At 40.1% G+C, this 14682-nt stretch overlaps 1 protein-coding gene across 29 annotated transcripts in view; it reads left to right on the top strand.

The window, feature by feature from the left end:
- Positions 1-14682, top strand: part of SVIL (supervillin) — a 200339-nt gene that overhangs the window by 146794 nt on the left and 38863 nt on the right. For 22 of the 29 annotated variants that reach the window (XM_042471304.1, XM_042471302.1, XM_042471292.1 and 19 more), the window contains 7 exons: positions 474-535; positions 1334-1473; positions 2705-2800; positions 6219-6471; positions 8304-8877; positions 11327-11522; positions 12673-12714. In XM_042471304.1, coding sequence (XP_042327238.1) covers positions 474-535; positions 1334-1473; positions 2705-2800; positions 6219-6471; positions 8304-8877; positions 11327-11522; positions 12673-12714 — 1363 coding nt within the window. The remainder of the gene's footprint in view (positions 1-473; positions 536-1333; positions 1474-2704; positions 2801-6218; positions 6472-8303; positions 8878-11326; positions 11523-12672; positions 12715-14682) is intronic. The other 7 variants (XM_042471305.1, XM_042471299.1, XM_042471283.1 and 4 more) reach the window with 3 other exon arrangements.

The raw sequence follows: 14682 nt of genomic DNA, 5'->3' as shown, positions 1-14682 counted from the left end.
AAATGGCCTTTTGCCTGTTTCCACTGCTGCAGATTTGCTTTGTCTGCACTCCCTGTTTTGCTTTCAGGGTTGAAAACTGGAGGCCAGATAATTCCTCCCAGGCATCCAGTGTGGTCCCCTCAGACCCCCTGGATGTTTAAAAAAACATTGATCCTTAAATGGCAACTTGTGCCCTGAGAAGCCATTGAAGAGTATTATTTGCAATTTTTACATAATTTTACACACTTTCACCCTGTGGTACTTTAGGACAGAAGAGTCCTTTCTTTAAAAATAAACTGGAAGTGATTGTCTTTATAAAACATTTCAGCTAAAATTCTCATTAGAGAGTTATGGTCTTGTCCTGCAGTGAACTGAACATATGTTCATGTGCTGATGTACATAGTTGCCTATCATTTCATCTGAAAATCATAGCTCTGGGAGTGTCCTGGAAATATTAGATAGTACTGCAATGTCCAGTTTTTTGTTTGTTGTAGATGAGGAGAAGCTGGATGAAAGAGCCAAGCTGAGCGTTGCTGCAAAGAGGTTGCTTTTCAGGGTAAGCATCCTGTTTGTTTCAATATATGAGGTGGTTTTTTTTTACCTATTTCATTTTAAGGTGTTACAATTTACAAAACAATGAATAACAAGTGTGTATATGTGTGTGTACAAATATTATCATAGGTGTATTAGAGGCACTCTTGTATGTTTCATTAACCTTGAATGTGAGTTTGTCTTTGTGATCACAATTCACTAACCTCTTTGGAAAGTTTTTTTTAAAAAAAGAAAAAGAAAAAAGACATGGGTGCATAGATGATTTGAAAGGGAAATGCCAATTCTGTGCACTTGTTTCTGGATCCCCTTTAGTAAACCATTATGGTGTAGTGGTTTGAATGTTGGACTAGGACTCTGAAAGACTCAAGTTCATATCTTTGTTCAGCCAAAGAAACCCAATCTTCCCAGTCTTAGGGAAGTCTCACTCTCCGAACTTCAAAGGGCGCCACTGGCGCAACTCACCTCTCAACAAATGGTACTGAACAAACTTAGTACTGTAAAAACCTGCCTTATGGTTACTGCATGTTAGAAATGACTTGAAGATACACAACAGCAAACAACAGAGTGCTCTGATGGTGAGCCTGACTAAATAAGGTAGGAGAAAACACAGCAAGGCATTTTCAGTTCTGTAAAGGCAGACGATATCTAGTTGTCTGATGCTTTACTATTTCATTGGTGCATCATTCTTTTCTTCTCCATAGTGAATGTATACTGCAAATTGAGGGATGCTCAAATATAGGAAACTTGGTAAAGGAGGCCTTTATTCTTTAGGCTATTCATTCTGGTGTACATTTGCTTCTAGGAAATGGAAAGGTCATTTGATGGGAAAAGTATTCCTAAACCACGTTCAAGAAATACTGCTGTAGAGAGGAGACTGAGGCGAATGCAAGACAGGTCACATACCCAGCCCATTACAACTGAAGAAGTGGTTATTGCAGCGACGTAAGTCTTGGAAACATGTTAGCTTCACCACTCTGCTGGCTTTTTAAATTGAGGTTTACATTTCCATTTATGAAATGCTAATAGCTTGATTGTTAGGAAGAGGCTTCTGTGCTAAGGGGTAACTTCTTTGAGAAATGTGTGTTAAGGCACAAGACTAGTGTTCCATCTGCACTTCAGAAATAATGCAGTTTGACACCTCTTTAGCTGTCATGGCTCAGTGGTATGGAATCTTGAGAACTGTAGTTTGAAGAGATAGTTAGCCTTCTCTGTCAGAGAGCTCTGGTGCCTCACTAAGCTGCAAATCCCAGGATTCCATAACATTGAGCCATGGCAGTTAAAGTGTTCTCAAACTGCATTATTTCTGCAGTGTAGATGTACCCAAAGTTGTGTGCTTTTGGAGATGGGGGCAGAGCTTGTGACAGGTATTTTTTTGGATGACAACTCTCAAAATCGCCAATCATGATAGACTCTGGGATTCTGAGTGTTAGGCTATGTGCAGACCAGCACTTTGGTTTGGCCTGGGGGTGGTGTAGGGGCATAGCATCTACATGATGCATGCCCTGACTCCACCCCTAGGGCACCATGGCACTCCTCCAGCACTGCGTTCACATGATGCAGTGCCAAAGGAGCACCGTATAGCTGTGGCTATTGCGCCCTGGAAAGGTCAGATCGGGGCTGCGGCATGCAGTTGCCGTGGCCCCGATCTAGCAGAAGAAGGGGCGGCTAGAGGCCACCCCTTTGGGGCTGTTTGACAGCCCCTAAGAGTCTAAAGGAGTAGCTTCTAAAAGCTCGCAAGGGGATATGGATACGAATAAACAGCATGAATTGAAGAATGCTTATGGAGCCATACATGGAGATATGTTATGCAATGTAGTTATTTGTAACCCTAATTGCAGAAACTTTCTTCTACTTGTGTATTGTTGCACTATTGATCCCTAGTCTGTATTTTTGGACTGTTTGTCATTTTCTTACATACTGCTGGTATTTCTACCCTGCAAAGACTTAAAAAATAATATGTGTGAAAATTGATTAAACTTCTTTAGAAACTAGCATATTATAATTGCACGTTATTTGGATCCTGGCAAGGGAATTTTATATTAAATAATTGTTAAATATTTTTAAAGGGGGGATTGCCATCTTTATGCAGTTAACACTGTTATGCTTTTCTAAATACTGTTCTCTTCTCTCTCTCCTTGTGAATTTTTCCTTCCCTTGGCTATTTTCTCTTAAGTCAACCTAGCCCTGCCTCATGTACTGTGAATACCCACACTGTAGTGGCAAGGATACCTAATCCCACTGTAGTTAAGAGCACTGTACATCCTACCAGGTACTGGGGGACGCAACTTGCATGCTGTAGGGAGCACAAGGGTCATTGCTAGCAAATGCATCTATAAAATCACATAGTTTTAAGTGTGCTGAGCAGTTTGATGGAAATTTTAGGAATGTTTTTCTTCCTTGTCACCTTTCGGTTTGGCTGAAAAAGCAACACATATCTTTGCTTGTTGAGTGCTTGAATCAGGAACTTGTCCATCCCACCCCACCTTTTCTCAACCCTCCCCACCAATTTTTAGTTCAGGGATGGACAATAGTGGCCCTGCAGATGTTGGAATGCAGCCCTAACAATGTATGGAGAGTCACAGTTGCCCATCTATGTTTTATTGGGTATTATTCTCAAATATAAAAGAGAGAGAGAGAGATCAGTTGTAAAAACCTGAGCAAAGACACTTGTATCACAAAGGAAGTGAGAAAAACCCAGACATCACATCCTGCCCCCTTCCTCTGTTTTTCTCCAACTCTAACAGCAGCTTATGGAGTTAATGAAAGGATGAGAAATTGCACCACCTATAGGTGTAAGCATAAATTCCTCTATTTTGATTCCATACAGCTCACCTCATATTAATAACTAAAAGACAAAGAGATGCAAAAGACCATACTAGAAAATAAAACTACTGAAAAACTAACACATACCTGTGGCTTCAAAATGCCTAACAGTTATCGTGTGGCCTTTGTTTGCATTGTCTAGCCCGTTTTGCCAGACATTCATATTTTAAGTTACTTGGAACTACCTACGGTAGTTATTGCTGAATAGGGGGGACTTTTTCTTCATTTTTGGTGCAAGTGGTCAACATAATATATCTTTCTGGATATAAATGGTCCAAACACTAAAATAGTGTTGACCCTTCAGACAACATATTGGATTTCTTTCTGGCTTTCTGAATATAGATAGAGTATGAACAAAGTCTCTTCCTTCTCTGTGTCCTTTGAGACTGCTTCCCAAACCCACCTCAGGTCTTCCTTACTGAGGCAGCAATAAGGCGCTCCAGTATTTTAGTGCAAGATGGGAAAAGATAATGGAAGTGATAAGGCCAAGGAAGGAAATGTAGAAGATCAATGTACAGTTTTCTGATGTGAAGCCTCTTAACCCCTCTTTAAAATTTATTGTAGCATAATATTTGTTCTAAATAAAGGTTGGACAGAGTAAGTATCTGTCTTCCAGAGACCATTCGATTTCTTTGTTCAGCTGCTTAAGTAAGTGGACAAAGGGCTGGAACATAGAAAGCTTTGCAGGCTGAATCAGATCACTGGTCCATCTAGCTAAATATCTATAACAGTTGTTTCCAAACTTGGATCTTCAGATGAAGTTGAATCCCACTTCTCAGAATCCTGAAACCAAGGCAGTGCTGGCTGGGATTTCCAAGAATGTAATGTAATGACATCTGGGACCCACATTAGGGAAGTACTGGTCTACAAAGAATGATGCAGCTTCTCCAGAGTTTTAGAGTTTCTAATTGGTGACTCCAGTTCTACCAGGAGATATTGGAGATTGAAACTGGTACCTTCTGCATGAAAAGCAACTGGTTCACCACTGAGCTACAATTTTTCCCCAGAGTATGAGGAGATCTGCCCTGTGTGATCTCTGTGGACTACCAGGCAATAAGAATGCCTCTGACCAATAAATAAATGAAGAGGATACAAAGACAGGAAAAACCACAACATAACAGTGTTGCTGCCTGTTTTTGCCAAGGATCCTGATATGTGCTAAACTGTGTAGCCTTTATGGAATCACTTACTCCACTATTCCTGCCGCTCCCTCTGTGGTGGCACTGTACTGAGATGAATATTTTCTGTTTCTCCTTTTCTGGAAGGTGTGTTATAGGCAAAGCTGTGTAAGGAGTCAGAATACTAGAGGGATTGTGCATCTGCACCATCAGTGTGCTTCACTTTACATAGATTTGGGAAGATCCTCTGAGCAATGAGGATAAGTCCAGTTGCACAAAGGACATCTCAAAGGCCAGAGCTTGGAAACAACAAGTCACAAGAAACATAGGCGGTTTACAGACTGCCCTTTTGGGGTGGTCTGTTCCCACCCCTTTCCTCGCCAAATCAGGGCCTCAGCTGCCACAGCGGCAGCCTCTGAGGCCCCGATCCACCGCTTTCCAGGCCATGGGGAAGCGGCAAAAGGCCACTTCCCCGCGGCCTGGAAAGGGTTGTCCTTGGGTTTCATGCCCCAAGGACACCATACAGTGGCTGGGACAAACAGAAAGGGGCCTCTCAGCAATGCTTTGCATTGCTGGCACAGCCATCTAAAGGCTACGCCCAGCGACGCAAAGCTGGAAGGAGCTCTGAAACAGAGCTCCTTCTGGCGCCGTGGAAAGGGCGCCCCAGGCGCCCTTGTGCAGCGCCAGTACATCACTTCCGCGCCGCTCCGTTTGGAGGTGGCGCAGTCGTGACGCACCAATGGCAGTGCCCATGTGTATAGGTCACCACCATTTTGTACGTACTAGGTATGTACTAGGGTTAGGGCGTCCGGAAGGGACGCCCTTTCTTAACCCTAGTACGTACCCAGTACGTACTTTACGCGCGTCTGTAACGTGCCATAGTTATCTGTAATGAGTTATAATCAGCGCACTAAACTTTACATTTTAAAAGTAATATTAATAAGTAGTAAAAAAGCCCATTTTGTTGGAGTAAAGAGTAACAGTTCCTAGTTTTTAAGTTTCTTTCAAGGAATTTTTAGAGGCATTTCACATGAATTTTAAAAGTTCTCTAGCATTATCTTGTTAATTCTAAGTCCTTTTGATTTTACAAACAGGGACAGCACAAAGGAACAGTACAATGGGATACTTAAAATACAAATAAGCAACAGCAGCAAACAAACAAATAAGAACTTCTCTGAAGATGCCAGCCACAGATGCTGGCGAAACATTAGGAATAAACTCTTCTAGAACATGGCCACATAGCCCAAAAACCCCACAAAAAATAAGAACTTGTGTTAAGCATATTCTGGTGTCCAAGTGACAACTGGGGATCAGATGCAGTGTACAAAACTCCCAACAAAAAATTATATGGAATTGCATTTAGTATCTAGGGCAAGGTAGAGAGTGTAGAATAAACCTTTCTTAGGCCTGTGTTTATACATAGCTTCCTGCTCCCATATGATAGAGATGATGCCCTTTTTAAGACTGGATAACTTTTTATATCAGTGTAACTCTTTCAGGGCAGAATATGTCTTTCCACAAACACGGATGCTGTACGAAACAAAGTGTGACTACTATTCTATGTCAGATTAGATGACACTGAGCAAATTACATGTGCTTAGACTGAGACCACATTTTGTTTTTTAGCTTTTCTCATGCTTTCTCTGCAGCTTTCTTGATTTTTTTTTTCATTATCTGTCTAAAACACTGGGGAAACAGTTATCTGCTTAGCAATGCTAAGTACTAATTCCCATTTTCACTTTAAAGATTGCAGGCATCTGCACACCAGAAGACATCAGCTAAAGAAGAAATAAAAGAAGCCAAAGATGCCCTTGAACAAGATCAGCCTGGAGAACCAGACTCCTCCACCCTGACCCTGGCAGAAAAGATGGCCTTATTTAACAAATTATCTCAACCAATAACAAAGGTAGTCTCTACAAGAAGCAGAGGAGACATTAAGCAAAGGAGATCGAAAGCTCGATACCAAACTCAGCCTGTCACACTTGGTGAAGTTGAGCAGGTATGTACGTAGCATGTCCTTCAAGTACACTGGTGCTTCCCAAAGTTGTTCGTTGATGGTTTTTAATTCCAGTATTGTCAGTGGATGCACAGTATAGAAACTGTTGCCAAAGCATGGGAACCACAGTTCTAGTAGTCCTTTGTATGTTTACACAGCAGACATAAGTCACACTGAATTCGGTGCATTTTGCAAGCTTGCAAAGAAGTGTATTCCAGGGTGTTATCAAACAATCCTTTGACTGATATGCAACATCTAGAGATGCAAACTTGATAAGTGCACTGCTAGAAAGGACAGTATAGTCAGCCCTTTGTATGCTTGGGGGTTCCCTTCCAAACCCCGACCCTACCCAAACACAGGCCTCAAGTTCCGTCATTTTCAATGGTGGCGTGATGCACACACAATTGTGCGGACACAACCACATGCATACATTGCAATGGGGGAGAATAGGTGGGGCCATCCATGGATGCTCCACTCAATGGATGGCAAGCCCATGTTTGGGAAGCACCAACTGTATACATTTATAATACCATAGTTTTGCTGTCAGTAATTAACTATCTATCTCCCAGAGGAAAGTCATTATTTTAATCTTTCAAGACAAGAAAATGTTTGGTTTTTAACCAAGAGAGGACAAAATCTGAACTCTCAGGTGCATAACTATTTGAAATGTCTTTTTTCTTCATTTTTAATAACTCATTATCTGTATCAAGCTTGCATTGGTTGCACTTATGGATTTATTAAAATATTTATAGCCTCCCTCTAATGAAAACTCGCATAGCAACATAAAATAAAACTAACATTACAGGTACTAATTTAAAACAGTGGGAATATATTTAAATGCTAAATCTTATTTAAGAATTTAACAAGTTTTAAAAAAAAACATTAAAACTAATTGAAAAAAATTGAAAAAATTCATGAGAGGATTTGGGCAAAACTAGTTAAGCCTCAAAAGCTCTAGTGATCAACTACATTTTTGTTTGGTGCTGGAATACAACTATGACTTTACCAAATTTACTCCTTCGGCAATTAGAAGGGAAAAGGTGTAAGATCCACCCATTGTGTCTTAAAGGACAAAAACAGAACAGTAGTAGATCACATCTGTAGGTGAATTGTGTAACTGAAATGTGGAGAAAGTACAGTACTTCCTAAGCACAATAGATAACTACTTCGAAAGCAATACATTTTGCAAGTTATATATTTTTAAGTATAATACTTTTGCATCTTTGCAAATTGCATTTTTATCTCACGCTTCCTCCAAGTTTCTTTATACGTTTATTTCTACATTATTGGGATAGGTTGCATTGAAAGAATGCGTTTTGGTCAAGTTTGCCTTAAACTTTCAAATTCCACCAGCCCCAGCCAGGATCAGGAATGATGGGAACTGCAGTCCAACAACATCAGAAAGGACAAAGGTTTCCCTACCAGTGTTCTAACAGAAACAGAGCTCTGGTTCTTGGTGCGATAGGCAATATTTTATAGTGCATTAAGGTAGGGGGAGTTGATTGTGAAAAGATACTAATATAATGATGAAAGGATAAACCTTTGAGATTCATCTTTGATTAGCAATGATTTGCAAAAGCAGCTTCAAACAATATTGAATCTGAGGAATGTATGCATAGGTGACAAAAATGTCCACTCCTCCAACCCTCTTTTTATACTGCTCTTGTGAAATTTCAACCTTGTTTATGTATTTTCATTATCTGAAGAATCATGATAACTAAATTGCTGAACATTAAGGCTGTGTTTTTGTGAATTCCCAGTTTATAATAATAACTTTATTACGGCCAATTGGCCAGTATGAATTCCCAGTTTTAAGTCTCTGTGTTGCGCCATAGGTACAAAGTGACAGCGGGAAGATAGCTCCTTTGTCTCCCACTATTGTAACATCTGTTTCAACCATGGTCTCTGCATTGTCACCGGTATATAGTAAGGATCTGCATGTAAAGGCAGCAGAAGATGAAGCGGTCAGTGAGATCAGTATACCCGATTTCAGACGCCACTCTTTAGTGGATAATGTGAATATTTCATTACAAAACATCCCGAAAACAGAACTGTGGCAACCTACAGTGGAAGTGAGGGAGAGCAAGCGACAGTCGAGGGAGTGTGAAGAGGCAGAGCCCAAGGGATTTGTAAAACGTGAAGAGAATTGTATAAAAAAGCACAGTTCCTTTAAGGAAGAGCCCCCACATCCTGTTTCTGATAAAACGGAAGACTACAACAAAGAGATTAAATATGCATTCCCAAGAAAAAGCAGCATGGAATTGTTTAGCCCACAGCCTCTCAGTGAGCCTGCTGAACAAAAGGAATCGGTCAGCAACGTTCTGCAGGATAAATGGGAAGTCAAAGGCCAATTCTTTGAGGATGTGATGGAGTGTGAGGGAATCATGACAAGCTTGACCCAGCAGAGAGGTAAATGTCTCCATTCTGGCAATCACCTGATTAATGAAATCTTAACGTCTTCATTGTGTGGCTTGTAATTGATTAAGCAAATGCAATGGCATTTAAATGTGTGGGTGTGGCTTGAATGTGAAAGAACATTTATGAAAGAGAAAAAAATTGTTTAGACAATGTGCCTCACCTGGAGAGGCATTACCACCTGTGTAAAAAGAGTAGGAGGTTGAGGAATGCTTCATCTGTTGCTCCCTGTTTTTATAACTGCTTACATTACAATAGCATTTTTGAAAGCCTGCCTCATTGATCAGGGGCTGCCTTTAAGTCATTTGATCGGGTTAATCGATTCATTATGCTGTACTAGTGTCAGTGTGTAATTTAAAACCGTATAATGGTCATTTTAAAATAAAGACTGTTTTTACTTTGCTGTTCATCCAATTAGCTTTTTTCTTTCAATTAATTAATGAATAAATTTGATTTTTATCCCACCTTTATCTCCACTATTACATTTAATTAGTGGAACTCTCATGGGGGTCAGCCCACCAGAGCATGCTCCGTTGACATTTAATGTGAATGTGGGGATGCTGGTGGGTGTGGCACATATTTCCTCAACTGGCTTTCTGCCGAACAAGCTTCTACACACACCCCTTAGTACCCAGACCTAGTTGTATGTGTTTAGGATTTTTTTTAAAGGGAAATATTTTATCTTTACCAAGAAACCAATCTCAGATTTCCTTTCATTAATGCAAAATTTTCTTCAAAGTTTTGAAATCTGACTTCAAAATGCTGCCTGATGGTTCTTTTTTAGTATCTAAATTAGTGTTTAAATATCCATGTAGATTTTAAACAACCGGGCTTGTTTGTTTACTTTAGAAAAATGAAATAGAGCAGCAGCCAGTTGGCAAGATATGACACATTTATTCTTCAATGCACACAGTAAATAAAGTTATGCATAAACAAGCAGTATAGTATCTATATTTCTTTTTCTTTCTTAGTCTTCACAATTGGGATGAATTGTTTCAGTCTGTTACAAATGGTCCATAAATTGGTTTGCATTCTTAAACATTTTGATGTGTTGTTTTGAATAAGGATCAGATTCCTTGCTTGCCCACACAAAGGCCTGGTTGGCTGCCCTTGTGGAGTGAAGCAAATTCTCTGACCACATTAGATTTTCTTTCCTCCTTGAGAAATGTTGGAAGTATATAAGGCCAGATTTTACTCATTAAATGACTTTTTAAAACTTACAAATAAAATAATTCCCCAAATCTCTACTATCTTCCACTATACAGTATCGTACAAGAAAGAGTCTCTGGCCATTACTTGAGGCAGCCTAGTAGATAAGTTTACCATCTTACTTGGAGAGATAACAACTTTCCAGATCTTCCCTAGAATACCTGTGTGTGAATTTAAGACCTGTAAATACAACTAGTATTACAACTGGATACAACTAGTAATACAACTAGAACTCGCTTCCCAAGGAGGCCAGAATGGTCCTTCCATCAATCGGGGGATGCTGTATTGTTTTAATTAAACTGTTTTAAGAACTTTTTAATTTTTAAATTGCTTTTTTTTTACTGAACGTGATATGTTTTAATACTGTAAATACTTTTAATTTTCTCTTTTTGAATTATATTGTTCTTTTAAATTGTGATCTGCTTTGAGTCTCAGTTTTGGGAGGAAAGTGGGATACAAATAATAAACATAGTAATAATAATCTGTACCCATGCTGCTGTTTCCCAGCACTGGTAATAATGGCCTTTAGTACTGCAACATCTAGGAGCACATCAAAGTTCAGTAAAAACTCTTAAAATAAAGGAGTAGAATAAGTTTTTCCCCCCAGTCCCCATTTGTGTGCATGCTTATCCATGCACAGTGTCAAAGTTCTGATATCTCGGTACTGATGTGAGATATACCATTTAATATCATTGCTCTGAAAATATTTAAGAAGTCCTGTTCACTCCCAAAATTGGTTCATTTAGCAACCCACCAAATACTAGCTTTCATGATGCTATAGTTTTTGTGAAGCAAGGAATAATCAGTTATTATCATGAAACACAGAGCTAGAAGAGACCCTAAGGACCATTTAGTCCAAACCCCTGCTGGTGAAGGAATTCACCAATAAAACGCCCGTGGAATGTGGCTGCCTAACCTTTATTTAAAACCTTGAGTGAAAGAGAGTCCATCACCTTCCTCCCAGAGTTCTTTTTAATGTTTAATAAGAATTTTCTTTCTTGTAATTTGGATCCTTTGGCTCAGTTCAACTCTTCTAGGGCAACAGAAAACCAACACACTAATTCTACTGATCAACACTATATTTGTAACCTGGATGAGTACAGTTTATAAGAAATTATACCAGAAACAAAAAGTTACCTATTGGTTTGAATGACATGTTATGCAAGATTTATTTTTATTTGTTTTGCTTCGTTCAATTAAGCACTAATTTTGAATCCCCCCTCCTCCACTCCAGAGCATGATGTAGCAATTTCAGAACTTGTGGGAACAGCAGCAGCAAAGAGTTGTTCTCAGTCTACGGCTGTGGTATCCTGTGGGCAGCAGGAAACCTCTGAGTTGTTAGAAGAGAAACTGAACTCCAGGGAGAGCAAAGCTGAAATAACGGAAGACGCCCTTGATGCATCCGGCAAAACAATGTCAATTAAAGAAAGGTAAATATGCCCTTCTTCTTGAAAAGTGGGTTTTCCCCTTCCTTTACAGTAAGAAGATTTGTCATGTTGTAGAATTTCTTAATCAGTACTTTCAAAAATGTATCACTGACTATTAGAGAGAATTTTTGTGTGAAAGCCAAGTTCTAAAATGGGAAGTTCAAGGGAAAGTATACTTGGTAATTTGGTAAATCAAACTCAATAGTTTAAAAAGTTGGCTGGAATTTATATACTAAGGGGCTACACAGAGTGCCCCATTACTGACCGGATTGGGGCCACAGCAATCTCACATTGTGGCCCTGATCCAGCTCTGGAGAGCACAAAAAGGAGCCGCAAAAAGCGGCTCCTTTTTGTGTCCTCCAAGGGATGCCATAGCCACGGTGGTGTGGCTTTATGATGCCCCTTTGATGCTGCAGCATGTGGATGTAGGATCCATTCTCTTCTTTCTCTGAGTAGAGAAAGTGCCTATAATAGATGTGGAAATGGGCAATACTTTTGAACAGTATTTATTCCTGATGCTTTCCCACCTCCCTACAACTAACAGAGGTTGACTAAACCATCCATATCAAACAAATGTATTTTAATGTGTATAAATTATAAACCACAGTTCATATTTCCTTGGTATAAAATTTGAATTATCCTGGTCCAGTTTTTTAAAGCAGATAATACACACTTTCCCTTTTATGTCTTATAGTTGTCTACACACTGTTAAGTCTTTACTCTGCACAAAATACTCATATTTTACAGATGAGAAGTTCTAAGAGAGAAGTCCAGCCATTGCATTCATGGCAGGGAATTATTTTATTATTTGCAGTTTAAGGAACATCAAGTTATGGCCACATTCCATACTTCACATTCCCATTTTACACCTAGGGCAAGCTAAGGCTCAGCCACAGAGCTTGACCAGACAAGTAATTGTGCATAGGATGGCCTGTGAATACATTTTCAGCTTACATCCCAATCCTGTCATTGTTCAGTTACTCAGAACAACTGTGTATACCATTATGTGTTTAGAAGTTGATACAAATAAACCCAGCACAGTATGGCTTGCTTTTAACAAGTGAATATACATTTATTGTAACCAGTACCATACTTTATTGTGTTCAAAATTACTAAAGCTTGGGGATTTTTGTTTATTTATTTATTTTTACAGGAATTCTGACAGAATGAGTGCAAAGGCTACTGATAAAGATTGGTGAGACTGGTCAATTCTAGGAGAGGGAAAATGTGGTTGGAAAGATGGGGGCAATAGCTAGGCAATAGGACATTCCCCAGTTCCCACCACCACACACACACACCACACACACCAGCAGAAACACACATGAGTAGGGGATGAGAGCCAACAGAGTAGAAGGGGTTGGAAAAACCATCAAAGATACAACCTGCATGACTTCCAATATTCCTCAGATGAGAGCAAGCACAGCCTTTGATGTATGAATGGCTGCATGGAGAAGAGGCAGATCTTGGAAGAGGGAGAAATAGAGAGATGAAGGAGAATGAGGAGTTTGCACTAGAGTGTTGGAAACCACAGTCTGCTCCCTCCCCTTGACCTTAAAACAGGGCAATACTGTGCACCTGAGCAAGTGCAGAGCGATTTCTTTTGAGATATAAATTGGTTACTATAATCCATCCCTTCTCCGTATACCTTAACAAGCAGCATTTAAATTGTAAATAAATGGAAGGGTTGGGGGGTCTCCAAGAAAAAACTTCCATTGCACATACAGCCTGTGGGCTACTGTGCAACTAAGCTGTATTCTATTCCACTAGATCTAGAACTCTAATACTGGGGCCCCTTTCACACCACACAAATGTAGCACTATGATTTACTTGAATTGCTGTGGAATCTTGTGTAATCCTGAGGGTAATATTTAGCATACTCAGAGGGCTGCCATTCCTTTCCAAACTACAAACCATGATTCAATAGGATACAGCCATGGCAGTTAAGATGGTATAATGTGAAAGAGCCCTTGGTTTTCCAGGAACTCTTCCGAGGAACATTTATTCCCCTCAAGCTGCTCCCCTGAATTTTTCTTGCCATACGCAAGGCCTAGGAATCCTACCATAAACATCCTCGTGGTAAAGGAAGCTATGGGGCCTTGATTGGTCTTCAGCCACACTCAGCCAAAGCTGTAGTGAACTTTGGCTGAGTGTGGCTGAAGACCAATGGGACCCCCAAATACTAGACCCTTTCATGCTAGACAATACTCCAGTTTAACTGCTATGACAACATTCTCTGGGAGCCTAGGATTTGTAGTTTGGTAAGGCACTTGAGTTCTCTGGCTGAAGCTTCTAAATACCCTTCCTTAAACTGCAAATCATAGGATTCCATGGGATGCAACCCTGGCATTTAAAGTGGAATCACAGTACAGTAGGCCCTCCATATTCACTGGGGTTAGAGACGCAGGACCCCTGTGAAAGTGGAAGAAGTGCAAAAACAAAACAAAAACTGTTTTTCTTTTACCTGAGTGAACACCACTCTAGGAATCTCTAGGTCCTTCAGTGCAAGTCTGTGGTCAACATCTACTGTAAATTGACCATAAAATTGTGCTGGAAGACCTACATATGCCTATAGAAGTGTTCTTTCTAGGTATCTCTAGGACTTTCAGCACAATGTCTGGCAGATATTGACCATAGAGTTGCATTGGAGGACCTAGATATTCCTAGAGAGAACGTATTAAATCCATGAATAATCAAATCCACAAAAGTAAAAGCCACACATGTGGAGAGGCAACTGTATTATAATTATGTGGTGTGAAAGGGTCCTGTGTCACTCTAGTGCCTCCAGTGTCGTAAACTGTACATTTCCTGAGAGGGGGAGAAATAACAACAAGCAGGACATCTTTTAGAATGGGAGAGGGGCGAGAAGCAGGATGTTTTTTCATGGGGGAGGAAACAAGCAGAAGAACTGAGATGGGTGTAAGTCTCTAAAGCAACAGAATAAGAGGGGATGGAAGCAGAATGGAATTCAGTTTCTGAATTAGGCAGAGGTGAGTGTTCAAAGTCTCTCAAACCTGCAGCTGTCACTGGTGTAGGTCTCATGCTCTGGTCTGTGAGGGCAAATTGCGGTGGCTTGCTCTCTGCTCCATACTGTCTGTGAGTCACTCACTATTCTCTGCCCAGCACCTGATCTCTCTCTAGTCTTGCTCCATTCAGAATTTCTTCA

This window comes from Sceloporus undulatus, chromosome 6, assembly GCF_019175285.1.
Source record: "Sceloporus undulatus isolate JIND9_A2432 ecotype Alabama chromosome 6, SceUnd_v1.1, whole genome shotgun sequence".
In the NCBI taxonomy this organism is placed as follows: domain Eukaryota; kingdom Metazoa; phylum Chordata; class Lepidosauria; order Squamata; family Phrynosomatidae; genus Sceloporus; species Sceloporus undulatus.
This window is presented reverse-complemented; position numbering and strand designations above follow the sequence as displayed.